At 39.6% G+C, this 16,753-nt stretch overlaps 1 protein-coding gene across 1 annotated transcript in view; it reads right to left on the bottom strand.

Moving 5' to 3' along the window:
* Positions 1–14,441, bottom strand: part of LEMD3 (LEM domain containing 3) — a 59,536-nt gene extending 45,095 nt beyond the window's left edge. The window contains exon 1 of the mRNA XM_019732462.3: positions 12,874–14,441. Within this exon, the coding sequence (XP_019588021.3) occupies positions 12,874–14,398 (1,525 nt within the window). The 5' untranslated portion in view covers positions 14,399–14,441. The remainder of the gene's footprint in view (positions 1–12,873) is intronic.
* Positions 14,442–16,753: the final 2,312 nt, after the last annotated feature.

Below are 16,753 nucleotides of genomic sequence, written 5' to 3'. Positions count from 1 at the left end.
CAAAGGCTGCCGGTTCGATTCCCACATGGGCCAGTGGGCTCTCAACCACAAGGTTGCCAGTTCAATTCCTCGAGTCCCGCAAGGGATGGTGGGCAGCGCGCCCGGCAACTAAGATTGAACACGGCACCTTGGGCTGAGCTGCCGCTGAGCTCCAGGATGGCTCAGTTGGTTGGAGTGTGTCCTCTCAACCACAAGGTTGCCGGTTCGACTCCCGCAAAAGATGGTGAGCTGTGCCCCCTGCAACTAGAAAACAGCTACTGGACCTGGAGCTGAGCTACGCCCTCCACAACTAAGACTGAAAGGACAACAACTTGACTTGGAAAAAAGGCCTGGAAGTACACACTGTTCCCCAGTAAAGTCCTGTTCCCCTTCCCCAATAAAATCTTTAAAAAAAAAAAATTAATAGTGTTATATGTCAATTATATCTCATATTAAAAAAAAAAAAAAGAGCTATTCAGCACTTAGATGTGTGGCCAAGATTATAGAACAGCAGGAAGCTTAGGCCAGTATAAGAACAGGAATTAAGAGATGAAAAAGTATAAGAAAAAAAAAAAAGTCAAAAATAAACTTGCTTCCTCCTACCCTACTCCCACAGAACATGATCCACTGCTCTGAGGACCCAAAACTTAAGCCAATACTACATTAGAGCTAAAGCAGAATATGGTTTTAAATAGCCTCCTATGGGATAGCCTGGGAACTTAAAAACAGTACAAGTAGGGTTAAACATGTTCTAAGTTCAACTATTTTACACGTGATCTGAAGACAACCCATTCAAAAATTAATAACTACCCATTTTTCCTTTTGGAAGCAAACAGCTTGTCTTTGTGAGCAAACATTCTCTAAGAACCCAAATGTAATTCAGAGAATTATTCAAATTCATTTAGGAGAAGTATAAATCTACCATAAAAGAATTGAGGTAAAAGAATTTTACCAGGTAAAATTGTAAAAGAATTGAGATAATTTTTATAATTCAAAGGGCATGACGCATAAGAGTCACGCCCTTAAATTTTTTTTTACCACAAGTTTTCTGTTCTCATTTTTTTCAACAGAAGCTGACTTTTCCCCTTATTTCCCAGGATAGTCATGTGCCAGAATCAAAAGACCATCCCTCCCGCCTACATGTATAGTTTGAAGAGCAGTACAAAGCAGTTTACAATAGGAAATGGTGAAAAGAATATACAGGACTATTCCCAGTAAGAAATATGAGTCAGAATTTAGGGGCCACCACTTCTACTTTAGGCTAACAAATGCTTTATATCTTAAAATAAGGAGTAATGAAATCATAAGTCATTTCAGTGAATCAAAAATAGCTGAGCAGTGACAGAACTAAATCTCACTCACCTACTAACCCCAGGTAAGTGGCCATGCTTTAAAACTGTACAGTACAGTGAGCAGGACGAGATTTTAGGGTTGGACTTAGTTTTAAATCCCTAGTCTGCTACACACTACTTGTTTGACTTTAGACAAATTAACATCTCCATACCTCATTGTATCCATAAAATGGGAACGAAACCTGTATCACAGATTTATTTAAAATTATTTAAGTTATTTATTTTTTAAGTTATATAAGATTTAAGATTAACTGAAAATATCAGAGACCACAATGTATGGCACATTGTAAGATTCAAAAATTAGTAGCTATCAGATCTCATTAAACCAACAATATTAACTCCATAACTCAGGGCCGTCCAGAGTTGTGCAATCCAATACAGTAGTCACTTAGCCACATGTGGCTACTAAGCACTTGAAATGTGGCTGGTCTGAATTGAAACATGCTAAATATAAAATACATACTGGATTTTGAAGCCTTACCACAAAAAAAGAATGTAAAATATCTCAGTAATTTTTATACTGATTATATGTTGAAATGATAATATTCTAGCTATACTGGATTAAATACAATCTATTATTAAAATTAATTTCACCCGTTTCTTTTTACATGTGGTTTTTTAATGGGGGACTACTAGGAAAATGAAAATTACCTGTGTGGCTTGTATTGTATTTCTATAAGCTCTGGCCTAAACAAATCACACATTTGATAAGTTTCAAATGAAAAATGGTTATGAAAATTTCATTAAGTGCTTCATATGAACTGTTTAGGAGACTGAAGACCCTAATGCAGTTTAAATTCCTTATACTTTAGGTAGCATGATTTTTAATATCCTGTTTATCAAATTCATTTTATTTTTTTATACCCCCAATCTCTGGATTACCCCCATTCGATCTATTGCCTACTCATAGGCACACACCTCCCTCATCTTCCCACTTTAACAACCGTACTTACGGCATCTTACAAACTACTCGCTGAAGAACAGTATGTGACAGGCTATCGTTCTCTACCAGCTATATATGCACTGTCTGTCCTCCAGATAATGCTAACAGAAGCTTTCTCTAAGACCCATCCACAGCCCTAAGAAATGTTTTCCTGTCTGAAATTCACCACTGTATTTTGGATTAAGACAACATATCCCATCTCTGAATTTCCTCTCAGTACATCTACCATCGGTGAGGTTAAAATCGAATTTCAAATTGTGCTTCTTAACCTATTAAATTAATGTAACTGCAAAAATAAGAATATTCTTTTTCAGAGCCTTTGCGTAGAGATGAAGCACCAATTAAGTAATACAAAAAGATGATTCCTTTTATCTGCTCAAACAGCTTGAGAGAAAGGTTTGAAAATACTAATAAGGACTATAAATTTAGCCTACTCTTCTATTACTTATTAACATTACTGACAGGACATGTCATAGCGCTGAACACGTGTTGTTTAAATGGGACTAGCGCAGCTGGGAAATTCTAACTTACAGTATTAAAAATACACAGTTATGTATCACTTCAAATTTTTCTATATCATCTCCACGGACATTATCACATTAGTTCCCTACAAAAGTCAGTGGCTAGAAGTAGTTGATTTTACTATCCCCTCATTTGACAGATGCAAAAACCAAGACCCAGAGGTTATGAGTGACTTACTGCCCAAATAAAGTTAGTAGGTGAGAAAATATGCGTAAGAAAATCTGCTGCTGCCTGATGGTTAAGATTATGGACTCTGAAGTCAGATCATGGGTTCAAATGCTGGTTCCAAAACTTAGTAATTGTGGGTTCTTGGACAAGTCACTTGTAACCTTATTCCCTCTATATGTCAGTTTTCTCATGGAGATAATATGAGTAGTTTCCCTCATGAAAACTAAGATAAGTGCTCACACATAGCAAATTCTTAACAAATGCTTGTGTCATTTCAAGCTTTAGTACCTGAAAGAAGGGACATTTGGAAGTGACATTTTTTAAAAACAAAACAAGACTTTTTGTCATAAGCATAAGAGCATTTCTAGAACATCTTGAACCATAATCACAAATACTTCAGATTGATAACATTTTCATTTTTGGCAAACTCATTCTGCATGCCTCTTCCTTTTTTTACTTCTTAAATTACTTCTAAAAACCTGTAAGAAATGAAACTATTTATTTTTGTGCAGAGTACATATTTGGGCATACGTTACTATAGGGCATACTCCAATTTGCAGAATCTAACTTTTAAAGTCACACTATACAAATCTGAAACAGCGCTGTGCTGTCACCAAGTCCCAGTTCTGGAGGCTAGCTAGTGCATCAACATTTAAGAAAAAGAAGAGAGGGCTGCCACAATGCAGTGGGAAGGGAGGCACTGTACTGTGTCTGAGGGAAGAATGTCACTCCTATGGTTCTACAAAGTATATACTCACATCTTCTGGTATGACCTGGCACATAGTACGTGTTCAACAAATAATTTATGAGTGAGTGAATGGATGAATGAATAGGAGAAACTTAATAAATGGTTCTTCAAGTGAATGAAATCAAACAAGAAAACATTTGTGAGAACCGTGGGAGGAAGGTACCCTTATACACCTAAGAAGTCATTAATAAGGCTGACCAAGGCTCTAAGCCATAGCCCAGGAACTAGAAGACACAGATATTCTAAAATTTCCCCTCTCCTAATTAATTTCAATGGCCCTCTATATATATTAAGCTTTAAAAAACTATACCTCGGTGAATTCCTACAGAGCAAAAGCTTCCTTGTAAATATAAACTGCTTCCAGGAATTAGCCACAATCAGCAAATTCCTTTTGTACATATATACATATAAAAGGGTCTCTAACTGCAAAATAAATTCATGTTCTGGTATGTGTTAAAATGCCCATTGCTACTAAAGGATTTTTTTTACTATTCACATCACATTCAAGGCAGGAGAGCAATTGTTGGTGCATATTTATCCCTCCATTAGTTCAGGACAGCTGAACTAAACTCTTGCATAGTTCTGCACCCAAGCCTTGTTCCGAAATGCTAGCTCGCCATTTGATATCAACATAGCTGTACAGATGAATTCAGAAGTCATCTTGTAAAAACATTTCAAGCAAAAAGCTATGGGCATACAGCAATAAATCTGCTACTAAAACAAACGTAGTGGGATAATTTTAAACTCTGTACCTTTAGAAATAAATTTTAAAAAATTAAGACACCGTAAAAGTAATACATGATGGCTTCCACATGACAGATCTGTTATCCTATTTGAAGACATTATCACCTGTCAGTATAAATTTCTAATCTTTTTGAAAAGCTAACTTCCTTAGAAGTATTATTTTCAAAGGGATGATGTCAAACAAGCAAAATTTAACTATAAAATGATAGATAAATATTAAAACCTAAGAACTTTCTTCCTGGTCAACTCTTCTTTAAAAATTATTTTTTAACACTGTTAATAAAGATAGATCAAGTTTTTTTTGTTTTGTTTTTTAACAATTGCTTGTGCGATTCAGGTTAAAGCATGCATTATTAAAACAATAAAATCCAAAGGTTACTTCTTCAATATACTGCTAGTGGTTCACTTTAAAATCTGTTAAAAATAAGTTCTGAGTATGAAAGTCAAAATCTAAAGTCATGAAACAATAATTAACAATTTCCAGAATTAGTATTGGGCTGGGTTCCCAAATTAAATGGTAGCAATTTTTAGTGTACAATAAATTAATACAGGATTAGAATAAAGAGATATCATTAATAATATAATTTTCAAAAAGAAGTTACCACTACTTGTTTACCATATATTTCAGAGATTGCCGATAGTTTAAGGTATACTTCATTTTTAAACTACTTATAAACCAGGTTAAATACCTCTTTGCACTAAGGTTCCTTTTACTTACATAAAAATATTTTTCAGGTAGTTAAAGTTAATACAGAATAATCAATGAGCAAGGAGAAGCTAGTTTTAAAACATTACAACTCTACTGAGGAATCATGGAAATATCTAATTTTTGAAAGCATCCCTGGAATTATAGAATGTTTCATCCCCATTGAAACGACTGTATGTATAGGGAAAATACATATGACGTTTACTTAAAAGGAGCAAAAGAAGGGGAGAACAAATGCACTATACTTAAAGGTCTTTACATCTTCAAAATGAACAACGGAAAACATAAGTTTTAAAATGGTAATGTAAATCAGAGGACTACTTTCCACACCAGATTTGAGACTGCAAATCTCTTAAAAATTAGAAATTATATCATACATTTTATAGTTTTACATGTTGTATATTATCGTTTGTATTATATCAGATTGCACACCACATGTATCAACAAATAATCTAAAACCTTAAGAATAAATAGTTCCACATAATTCCAAAATGTTGAGAATACCAATTTGTACTTTCTTGTCCTAAAGTTAAGTCTCATAGATTATTCCTGGCACTTCTAGGATTTCATGCATTAATCTGCTTCACCCACCCATATCTTTCATAATTTTCTGGATAATAAAGAACATATACAGAGCCTTTCCATACTTGCACACATTAAAAGGCAATCTTCCTAGCAAAGTGGTTGAAAGCCATTATCTGAGTCCAAATACTGCCTCTGCACTTACTGGCTGGCTACATGACCCTGGGCAATTTACTTAACTTTTCTGTCTGGATTCTTGACCTACAAAACAGGAATACACACCTGTCTCAAGAAGATTAAGTAACAATTATAATTGCTTAGCTCAGTACCTGGCACACAACGCTACATAAGGGTTAGCTATTATTATTACTATGTGTCATGTACTGAGCCAAGTCGTTTACATGCATTATTTCATTTAATTCTCACTTAAGTCTATTTTACCGATGAGGATATTGAGGTTAGCAGTGGTTCAGCACCTTGCCTTTAATAAAAACACTAACACGTTGAAGGGCCAATATCCAAACTGAGGTCTGCCTCCTGAACACAAGCCCTGAGAGCTACGCCTATGTTTCTTCAAGCCAGACTCCATGGATAAACTCAGGGAGAATTCACAAGTTTTCACTCTGATTATTTTTATTTTAAATTACTCTAGAGATAATTTTCAAATGAAAGACATTTTCACAGAGTAGAGTTCAATTTCTTAAATCATCTAACTGAGATGTGCAAAAATCCCTGGTGCTCTCAGGAATATTCATAGAGGTCTAGGTAATTTTTTTTTCCTTACAATGTAGTCAACTTTGAAAAACTTCAAACAAAACACTCAACTTTCATTCTTCAAGAATGAGAGCAACAACTATTTTTCAAAATCCTTAGGCCTATTTCATTATAGATACCAAGTATTAGACCTTCTGGCTAGTCTAATTACTTGAAAAAGTTAAAAACAAATACTATGGTACACCTCTGTAACACTTGGTCTTGTCTTTTCAAAGACCACACAGCCATTACAAGAAGAAACAAATACTAAAAATAGTAAACAGTACTAGTATTCCCAATGAGCACCAGTCTTTCATCTTGAAACCAATTACATAAACTACGACAGCCTACAGGAGATTTCTACCTGAACAACTCAAAAAACAAGCCCCAAATAGACTCATCTTGTCTATACTACCTTTTCCCAAACAAGATCCCTTTTCCACATCTCTAACTCCTGTCAATGGTATCACTATTCTCTTACTCAGACTCATGGCCACAGAATAATCTTCGACTGTTCTCCTTTATTCTCTGTATTTAGTCACCAAGTATGATATAGCTTCCTTCAAATGGATTCTCTTAATCACAGACCCTCCTCCACACTCAGTTATCAACCTCTTTCAGGTTTTCATCACTCCCTGTGTTTCTAGTGCCTTTCACCCCATTCCTTCTCTCCAATCCTGTCACTCCATTACCTACCTATACCACCACCTGTTTATCCTTCTTAAAGGATCAATTTGATCATGCTGGTCCTCTGCTTTAAAACCTCTGTGGATGCCCACTGCTCAACCTACAGAATAAAGATCAAATTTGGAATCAGGGCTTTTGATCGTTGGAGACTGATCCAGCTCACAGTGAACTCTCCCTTTTTATAAAAGTGTGGCACTTATTACATACCTCGTGTGTTTCTTAACAATTTCCTGTGACTATTATTAGCGAAGTGAAGGCTTCTGTAGGAATGAGATTCCTTTTGTATCCTTCCTATTACTGAGTACTAAGTTAGGTACTGAGTAGTTAACCGATTACTGAGTTAGATGTTAAGTTAATCAGTGTATGTATATTGGGTACCTAACAGGTGATCATTTGTTCAACAAATACTGAGTAATGAATATGTGCCAAGGATTTCCATCTACTATGTGATTTCCATATGCCAGGCAACAACATTAAAACTTTATATACATTATGTCACGTAATGCTCAAAGCTACCCTGAGGCTGGTATTATTTTCATTTTTAATGAAGCAACTGAGTATCTAGTAAAGTCATACAGCAGGTGTAAGAGAGAGAGACGAAATTCAAACTCAGAAATGAGCAAAAAGCCTGTGCCGTTCACCAGTGTATTCAATTCCACCTATAGAAACATTACCTCAAGAGGCTGTAATCTACCTGGCACAGTGGACGTACACGATTATAATACACTGTGATAAATGCTCTGAACAATGCATAAGATCTTATTTAAGCAGAGAATCATGGGCCAAACTCTAGGGTAAAGAGGACAGGCAGAGAAGATATCCAGAGGTGACACTTTAAGAATGAATAGCCGTTAGTAGAGAGGAAGAAACAATCTTCCCAAAGAAGGGAATAACGTGTGCAAAGGCAAAAAGGCACAAAATTTCAGCACCAAGTAGTGCTCCAGAAAGTTCCAGTTTTCCAGAAAGTAAAGTGTGATAAGAGGGACTGAGAGAAAATGAAGCTAGAAAAAGCAGGCATAGTCAGATCACAAACAGTTTAGCCAAGAAGTTTGGATTTTATCCATGAAGGGAAAGCCATTGAGTAATTTTAAGCAAGAGAGTGAATTATTGCATTTACATTTTAGAACTATTGCTCTGGCACAGAAAAATGGACTGGAAGAGTTACAGCCTAGAAGCAGGAACTGAGGGCTACTGAAACAGTTCAGGCAAGAGACTCAGCCAGCGCAGTGGTGATGGAGAGAAACAGACTGATTCAAAAAGATACATGGGAGGTCGAACTACAAGACTCAGTAACCAGTTTGATTGAGGTTTGAGGTTTGGTAGGAAGATAAAGGAAAGGAAGGAATCTAGTCAAATTCAAGATTTCTAGCTTGAGCTCTGGGTAGATGGAAGTATCATTAAAACAGGGAACAGAGCGGGGAGAAATAAGCTGAAAGTAAGGAAAGCAGATGATGTTGGTACAGATGGTGTTGGTACTTTTGGTACATCCAGAAGTAGCTGTCTAATAAACAAATAGGTAAGTCTAGGCCTCAGGAGAGAAAATCTAATGTGACGATATAAAATTGGGACGTGTAAGCCAGAAGAGTAGATGAAACTGCCTAGGAAAACTGTACAAAAGGATAGAGCCAAAAATAACAGTTCAGGAGACAACCAATATTTAAAACACAGACAGGAGTAAATGAAAACGAGGAAGGTGAGAATGGTGATAAAGAAGTCTGGAAAGGAGAGGGTTTCATGAAGAAGGGAGTTCTCAATGTATTGAACGTGTCAAAGAGGTGAAGATCAGAACTTTAAAGCCTCTCTTGAATTTGCCAATTGAGTAATTGGTGACTTGAAGCAGAGAGAAATGGATGATAAAGAAAACTAAACTAGACACATGTTGAATAGTGAATGGCAGAGGAAGAAAGAGATATTAATCTTGGCTGAGAATAGGAGAATGGAGGGTTGAAGAACAACATTTCTAGGATGGCAGAGATTTTAGCATTTTTATAGAATGAGAGAAGGTGCAGTAGAAAGTGAGATTTTTAAATTATGCCTTTGTACTTAAACTTAGCATATGGAAAGTTACCCATGATGCAACGTTAAGTGAAAAAAAAAAAACACAAAAAACAAGTTGCAGAACAGATATAGTATGTCACAATAAAATTCAGACTCCTCTCTCCAGCCCTCCAGGCCTTTAGATCCTGTATGACCTGGCCCCTGCCTACTTCTGACTTCGTCGTGCGGACGCCATGTCCCAGCCACACCGGCCATTCTATCCTGATGCTTCAACATGCCCACTTTGTTCTTGTCTCAGGGTCTTTACACCTGCTGTTACTTCTGCCTAAAATGCTCTTCTCTCTGTCACAGACCAAGTCATTCAGATCTCAATTCTCCTTAGAAAGGCATGTCCCACCTGTATGTAACATTGCATTCCCCTCTACCCCAACCCCAATGTTACCATCATTACCTTGTGTTAGCAATTATCATTATCTGAAATTTTTATTTGTTTGTCCATCTTCCCCCCTAGAATGTAAGCTCCATGAGAAGAGAGATTTCATTTCATTTGCCTTGTTCACCACATATCCCTGCTCCTTAAAGTGCTTGGCACATAGTAGGCACTCTGTTGTTGAATGAAAATGTACACACACACGTATTACATGAATGTATGTATCACACGAAAAACATTAAGAAAGTTCTGAAAGATTATTTGAACATACTTATACCAGGGGTGATTATGAGACTTAGGAGGAGAGGTATATAATACCCATTCATTTTTTTGCTTCATGGATCTCTATTCACATTTTGTACAAAAATTGTGTCTTCTGTAATCAAAACCAATTTAAAAATAATGATCATATAAGCCTAAGATAGTCAATCTATTCTGCCTACTTTCTTTTGATGGGTTGTCATGATCTAATGTGACTGCAGGCTGATCCTGGAGTTGCTTTGGGAGGGCAGGTCAAAATTAGAATCGTAAACCTTAGAACTGGAAAGAACTTGGAGATCATCTAATCCAACCCCATAGTTTTACAAACGAGGAAGCAGAGACTCATAGTAATTTAATAAAACTAGACATTGATGAAGAAATTTCAAAGACCAAATGATTAAGAACTACTTAAAAGAGCTAATCTATTACATGTTATATATAATTTAAATAACTAATAAAAGCCTACTGAAGCTTACTCTCACATATAACCTACAATCTTCTGGTGAAATCATTACTCAAAGTAAAACTATTCCCTTAAGCACACTATTTAACCAATGAACCCTATGGTTAAGCATCGGTTAACCATTATAATATGACAAAGGATCAGAACACATAAATATAGGGAGTGAATTATTCACCGTTAGGTGTGCAGACTAACTGAACTAGCACGCACGTCTTTCAACCAGGGTATATAATAAGTCAAGTACATAAGAGGCTTAAGGATTCATTACACTTTGATTCAAACTTCTGTATCAATGTCTACAATGTGTATTTAAGGGAATAAAAATAAATGTTGAATGGTAAAGAAATAAACTAAATGTCACTTACAGAAACACTTAACTATTTCTTTTTACATATAAACTGTAAATTACCTAATACCACTTGGTTTGTTTAACAAACTACCTCATTTGATCCTAACAACAACTCCACAGACAACAGAAATTATTACTGCCATTCAATACATAAGAATGAAGCACAGAGGTTAAGGAACTTGACGAAGGTCATTTGGATAAGTCCTAACACCCAGATCTTCTACCTCTTAGCCACTGATCTTTCCCCCCCTCAGACTACCTCACGTTTACCATGTATTAAAATGCAAAACACCTGATAAATTCCTTCCTTCCACGTTGGTGGAGGTGAGGAGGGTACCAAGCCCCTAGCAGTCCTATCCCTTTCTATTCCATTTGAAATTTTAGTACCTAAGAAAATACGTCATTTTTCTTAGTGAGGAGGAACATGTGACAGTCACTTTAATTGACAACTGTGCTTATCAGGAATTCTGTATGAAATCTTACCAAATATTAAATTACTTTCTTAATCCTAATAAAAGTACCCTCTTACTTAGACAGCTCTCTACAAACAATACCCAAAGTAGTGTTAAGAATATGGGCATTATAAAAAGAAAGAAAAAAAAAGAATACGTGCTTTATAGTTGAAAAATTTTTTGACACAAAATCTTAGTCCTATCACTCACTAGCTGTTCAACTGTGGGTACATTTCTTAACTTCCTTGAGTCTCACTGTCCTCATCTATAAAATGAGGATAAACACCATCTGCCTCTGTGCAGTGTGGGGAAAATTCAGTGAGTTAATACGTGCAAAGCACTTAGCTCTTAGAAAAGGTCCAGGTCATAGAGCTGGTGTTGTTAGAGAAACAAACAGATGCAGATAAGTACTGCTGAAAAGTAATGTCATTTAATTTATGTGAACTTTACTAGTTTAACTTCTAGGGTGACCTTATTTCTTTTTTCTCCCAAGTATCTGGGACAGGACACAATACATCAATCACTCTTGCTCCCATGGTACCAATTAAAGTGAGTGCTGTATTTCAGTCCTCTTCTAACCCCTCTATTTAAGTAGTATAGTAACAGTAAATAATCTATTATTTGACTATCTTAGAATTGGCTACATTCAAACAAAGCTTACACGATTCTCACTCCTACTCTTTATCTAACTTCATTGTCCACTATTTTGAAATAAAACTAATAACAGTAAGCCAGTTTTACAAATACAAATCACGACACAGTGAATGCATGTTTGGTGAAAACTGAGGAAGTTTGAGGGGGCACAGGGAGAGACTTAAACTAAGAAATTATGTAGTCAGCAGTACATCATGCACTTAATTTACTTTCTCTTTTTTAACCTTCGCAGGCATTATTCTAATTAATATTAGCATCATTTTACAGATTATAAAAGGGAAACAAACTCTTGCTCACTCCCGCTGGCTCAAAGTACTCCAAGCACTCTAACCTACAAGAAGACTCTTGCTCAACTCAAGGCCTTACCTCTTACAATCTCTACCCAGAATGCTCTTATCTCCCTTCAAAGCTGTCTCCTGCTTCAGGCCTCACTTCAAATAGTGCCTGCTCTTACCAACTCTAAAGTTGCATACACCAATTACTCCACCTTTACTTCCTTCACAGAACATAAAATAACCTGTATTCATCTTCTTGTGTTGAAGGACAGAAATACTTTGATCTATCACTGCTGTATCCTGAGCGCACAGCACAGATGATGCTGGCTTAATGAATGAATGAATGAACATACAGTCATTTAGCAAGTAAATGGCTGGGTCTGGAAACCAAACAAGATAAATCAGACTGCAAAGTCCTGCAAGGCATACCACTACTTTTTTTCACTGGTGAGAGAGGAGATGCTTTGGGTTAGGAAACTAGTTGAGAGATGTGCCTTCCTGCTTTCTATATTCATTCACTTTTAAAAATTAATCAGGGTGACATTGGTTAAAATTCATTCACTTAAGTCGTACACATAAATGCATTTTACTCACGGGCTTGCAATATTTTGCTCTTTTATAAGATGTTCTGACTCTCCCAATACACCACACAGAACAATGTTTAAATCAGCCATGGGATTATCATTCTGATAAGGGTAACAACGTTTTTTCTTAAAGATGACACAAACGCACCCACTCTGTTGCCTTTCACTATTCACCCACGTTCTTGCAAGACCGAGGTCACCTCATGTAAAACGCCAAGTGCAGTTGGAGCAAATCACTAACGACATTCCCTTTGTTACCTTTCCCAGGGGATTTAATACTTACTGCCGAGTCCTCCATCCTCGGAGACGCCTGTCCCTCTCATTCCTAGGTAAGTCAGTCCCAGTATGAGGAAAAACAAGCAGGCAGCAGTTAAGAGAAACATTGACAAGTAGTGGGCACTGAAACCCCCGGTTGGGGACACCTCCTCCCGTTTAAATTGCTGGAGAAGTTCCTCCTCGGGTTCGGAAAGCTTCGGTTTGTTGTATGTGTTTTTCAGGTAGGTGTGATTGGAGCCCGTGTGATTGGAGTGATTGATCCTGAGTGACCCAGACGCGGACATTGCCACACTGGGAGGGAGGCTGTTGGCAAAAATCCTGGGGGAGTCCACACTGAAGGCCCCACCGCCGATATGATTATTGGTTTTGAGAAGGGCGCCTGTGGACGAATCCAAGGTTGAGTCCATGTCGGTCAGTGGCGGCGGCAGGAGAGGGGCCAGTTTCTTAGCGTTAACTCGGTATCTAGGAGCGGGGCTGGAGTCCAGAGGATCACACACTCCTCCCTGCTCCGCCGCCGTCACCGCCGACTCTTCGAGGTTGCGGCTCCTGTCTAGACTCCCCGCGGCCGCCGCCCTGTCATTCATCGCGATTCCTCCCCCTCCCGGAACGCAGGGCTCCAGCCGGCCGCCCGCCGACTTAGCAGTCAGCGGAGGGAGAGGCTTACTATGGCTCCGTCTGGGCCGATGTCGGGAGAAGGAGTCATCCTTTAATACCTGTCGTCCGGAGGCCACGTCGCCGTCGTCCTCTTCCTCCGAGTCCGAATAGTTTTCCCGGCAGCTGTAGGAGAGCAGCCGGCTGCCGTTCACGGTCCGGCTCGCCCACAGCGGCTCCTCGGCCTCCGGGTCCCCGTCCTCGCCGTCCTCTCCCGCGTCTTCCTCGTCCTCAGCGGTTCCGTCTCTTCCCGGCGGGGTCTGCAGCTCCGCAGCCGCCGACCTCCGGGCCCCCCACCACGAGTGGGGCTTCCTCCGCTCGGCCGAGGTGCTGTTAGTCACCTCGCTGGCGGCCAGGGGCGCCGACGGCGGTTTGAGCCCGCGGTACTGGAGCGAAGCCCGGTCTTTCCTCCCGCCGCCGCCGGCCTGGTCCCGGGGACTGGCCTCCACGTCCGACTCGTCCGAGCTGAAGCCCAGCAGCACTTTGCTGCCAGCCGTGGGGGCGGCCGAGGCGCCCCCGGGCCCTCCCAAGGGGCTCTCGGGGCCAGAGGCCGAGATTCGGCCCAGGCCTCCCGGAGTCCGTAAGTAGGAGAGGTCGCCGGAGACCGGCCGGACCCCCATCCCCACGGTCGCCGCCGCCGACCCCGCCGCGGCGACCGTGGCTGCTGCCGTGTTATTGTTACTACTGTTCCGCGTCTTGCTGCCGCGGCCCCCAGATCGGTGCTGCTGCTGCTCTTCCTCTCGAAGCTTCTTCAGCTTCTTGAGGTAGACCGGGCGGGTGCTCTCCGTCACTGGGCCGGGAGACAGGCCGTAACGGCGGAGCTGAGAGAAAAGCTCCTCATCCGAGAGCTGCTGAGGCGCCGAAGCCGCTGCCGCCGCCATTTTCTCTCCAGGGTGTTTTACAAGCTCCGCGCTACCGGAAGTGACGCGCCGCCCTAGACCCTGAACTAGACCGGGCTGCGTCGCCCTCCCAGCGCCACCGCAGCCTAGGCCAATGGGAGGCGCGGGAGGAGCTCACCTGAGCGGGAAAGGGCCACCTGAGCGGCGCGCGGCTCCGCGGCGGCGTTTTTCTACACTCTCACCTTGCGGCGCCAGCTCGCTCGCCCTCTTCCTTTTTCTAACCTTTTCCCGCTGTTCTCTGCCCTGACCTTCCAAGTGCCTTTCCCAGGAGCTGCCTCTTGCTGAACCACACCTTGACCTCCACTTCCCAGGTTCCGGCCACCGGGCTGTAATAATTGAAATCTGCCTTGAAGTTCATGGCATTAGTTTTCTTTCCGTCCCGATTCCCGCTGCCGGGGAAAGCCTAGCAAGACTCAAAGAAATCCCGATGGCCAGACCAGGTTGGCAATTTTTCTGTCTGACTCCACGTTCTCTCTTTTCACTTTGTCTTTATGCTCGACTACAAAAAAGAAGGAAAAAAGGGAGCTTCACCCGCTGCTTTTTTTTTTTTTTTTTTTTTTTTTTTTTTTGCGGTGCCTCTCCTCCTCCATTCTAAGGAGTAGACCAGTCACAATACAATTTTCTTCAGCAGTACTGGCTATTCATTCCTTAGTTGGTTGTAAGGTATTATCATTCCCCCCCCCCTTTGAAAATCTGATGATCTCGGTAAGTCGTTTTTGGAATTGAGAGAGCCTATCATTTGTTTCAGTCTATGACTGAAAAAAAACAACAACATAAAACGCCATCCTACTTATTTCCTTCTTAGCACCTTTCCCTCCCATGGTTATCTATTTATTAACTGTTAACGATTATTTTTATGCATTTGTTTTTTTAAATTTATATTTCTTATTTGTCTGTCTTATCCCTTTGGACTGTAAGCTCTATGAACAGAAGTTGCTTCTATGACTCATAACTTCAGCCCTATGGTGCCTGACTCTAGAAGTTCAATAAACATTTGTTGAAATAATTAATAAATTGCAAAGCTACGACATGAGATGAATATTTTGACATGGGAATAGTGGCAGATGAGGAGAAACTTTCACACAGTCAAAAAACCAGATACAAAACCTAGATATCCAACCCCCTCGTTTACAGAACAGGAAATGAATCCCAGAGAGGGAAATTTGCCCAATTTGGTCAAGATTGCTTCTCTTTTCCTCAAACGTTGGCAGAGCTGACACTTCTTGAGTATTTAAACCCTAGTAGCTACACAGTAGCTATTATCTGGTTCACTGTCATAATTTTTGGTTGAATGAATGCTTTTACCCTGCTACATTATACACATCTGTACAGAAAAAAGTAAAATGTTAGCTACTAGCTTTTCAACAACCTGAATCCAACAGCAGAATAATATTAGTAACCTGAACTTTTGACTTCTCTTGGCAAAAGCTTGCCATCTCCTAAAACAAACAAACAAACAAACGAACAAAAAAACTTTTATGTGGAGGAGCACTTTGTCCTTTTATCAGGAGACTATAAAATTTACAAATGTTCCTGAATCTATGTTAGCACTTACAAGGTGTTTGATACAGTAAATTGTAACCACTATGATGGTAATGACCCAGAATTTATTACTATAATTGTCTGGGTGGGGAATCAAATTATTACAAACTTACCAGACATGTGTCTCAGTGTAGCAGAGTGGTTAAGCTGTGAGCTTTGGAGTTAAACAAAACCGGATATGGACCCAGCCCTGCCTCTTACTTTTATTCTTAGTTCACCATTTGTTCCACACCCTACTGGCTCTTCAAGAGGAATCATAGAACTCTGTTGGTTCAGCCTCTGATTTGCATGAACCTTTAAATATCTTTCTATAAGGATTGTAAGACCATATTTCTGCCTGTGGCTTTGATCAAGTTATTTAACTTTCTGAGCCTTAGTTTCTGTATAAACAAAAGAGGGATGATAAACCTTCCTCAGAAGGCTATTTTAAGGATTAAAGAAGAATATGTCTGCATAATGCTTAGCATCACGCCTAACACACCGTGTGCACTCAATAAATGTTCGCCAATAATGTAAAGCCAAGCATTAAGTGTACGTTTGGTAGCATTGTACCTGAGAACTCCCAAGTAACAGCAACTAAAGAAAATGCCACTGCACAGACAGAAATAGATATGGTGAAACATTGCCCAAGGAATTAAATAATCACATTTAATAGTTAATGAAGATGAAGGGCTTTGGCAACCATAATCCTTGCTCATTTTAGCCCTTGAGGGCAGCAAGGTTTGGAATGAACTAGGAACCACAGGTCTCAAGTCTCCAAGTTATCTGACAAGTCTTAGGCTCTCTGAACCTCAA

Source organism: Rhinolophus sinicus, chromosome 1, assembly GCF_057876585.1.
Source record: "Rhinolophus sinicus isolate RSI-liver-muscle chromosome 1, RSI-T2T, whole genome shotgun sequence".
Classification (NCBI taxonomy): domain Eukaryota; kingdom Metazoa; phylum Chordata; class Mammalia; order Chiroptera; family Rhinolophidae; genus Rhinolophus; species Rhinolophus sinicus.
The sequence above is the reverse complement of the archived record's forward strand: the minus strand, read 5'-3'. Positions and strand labels throughout refer to the sequence as shown.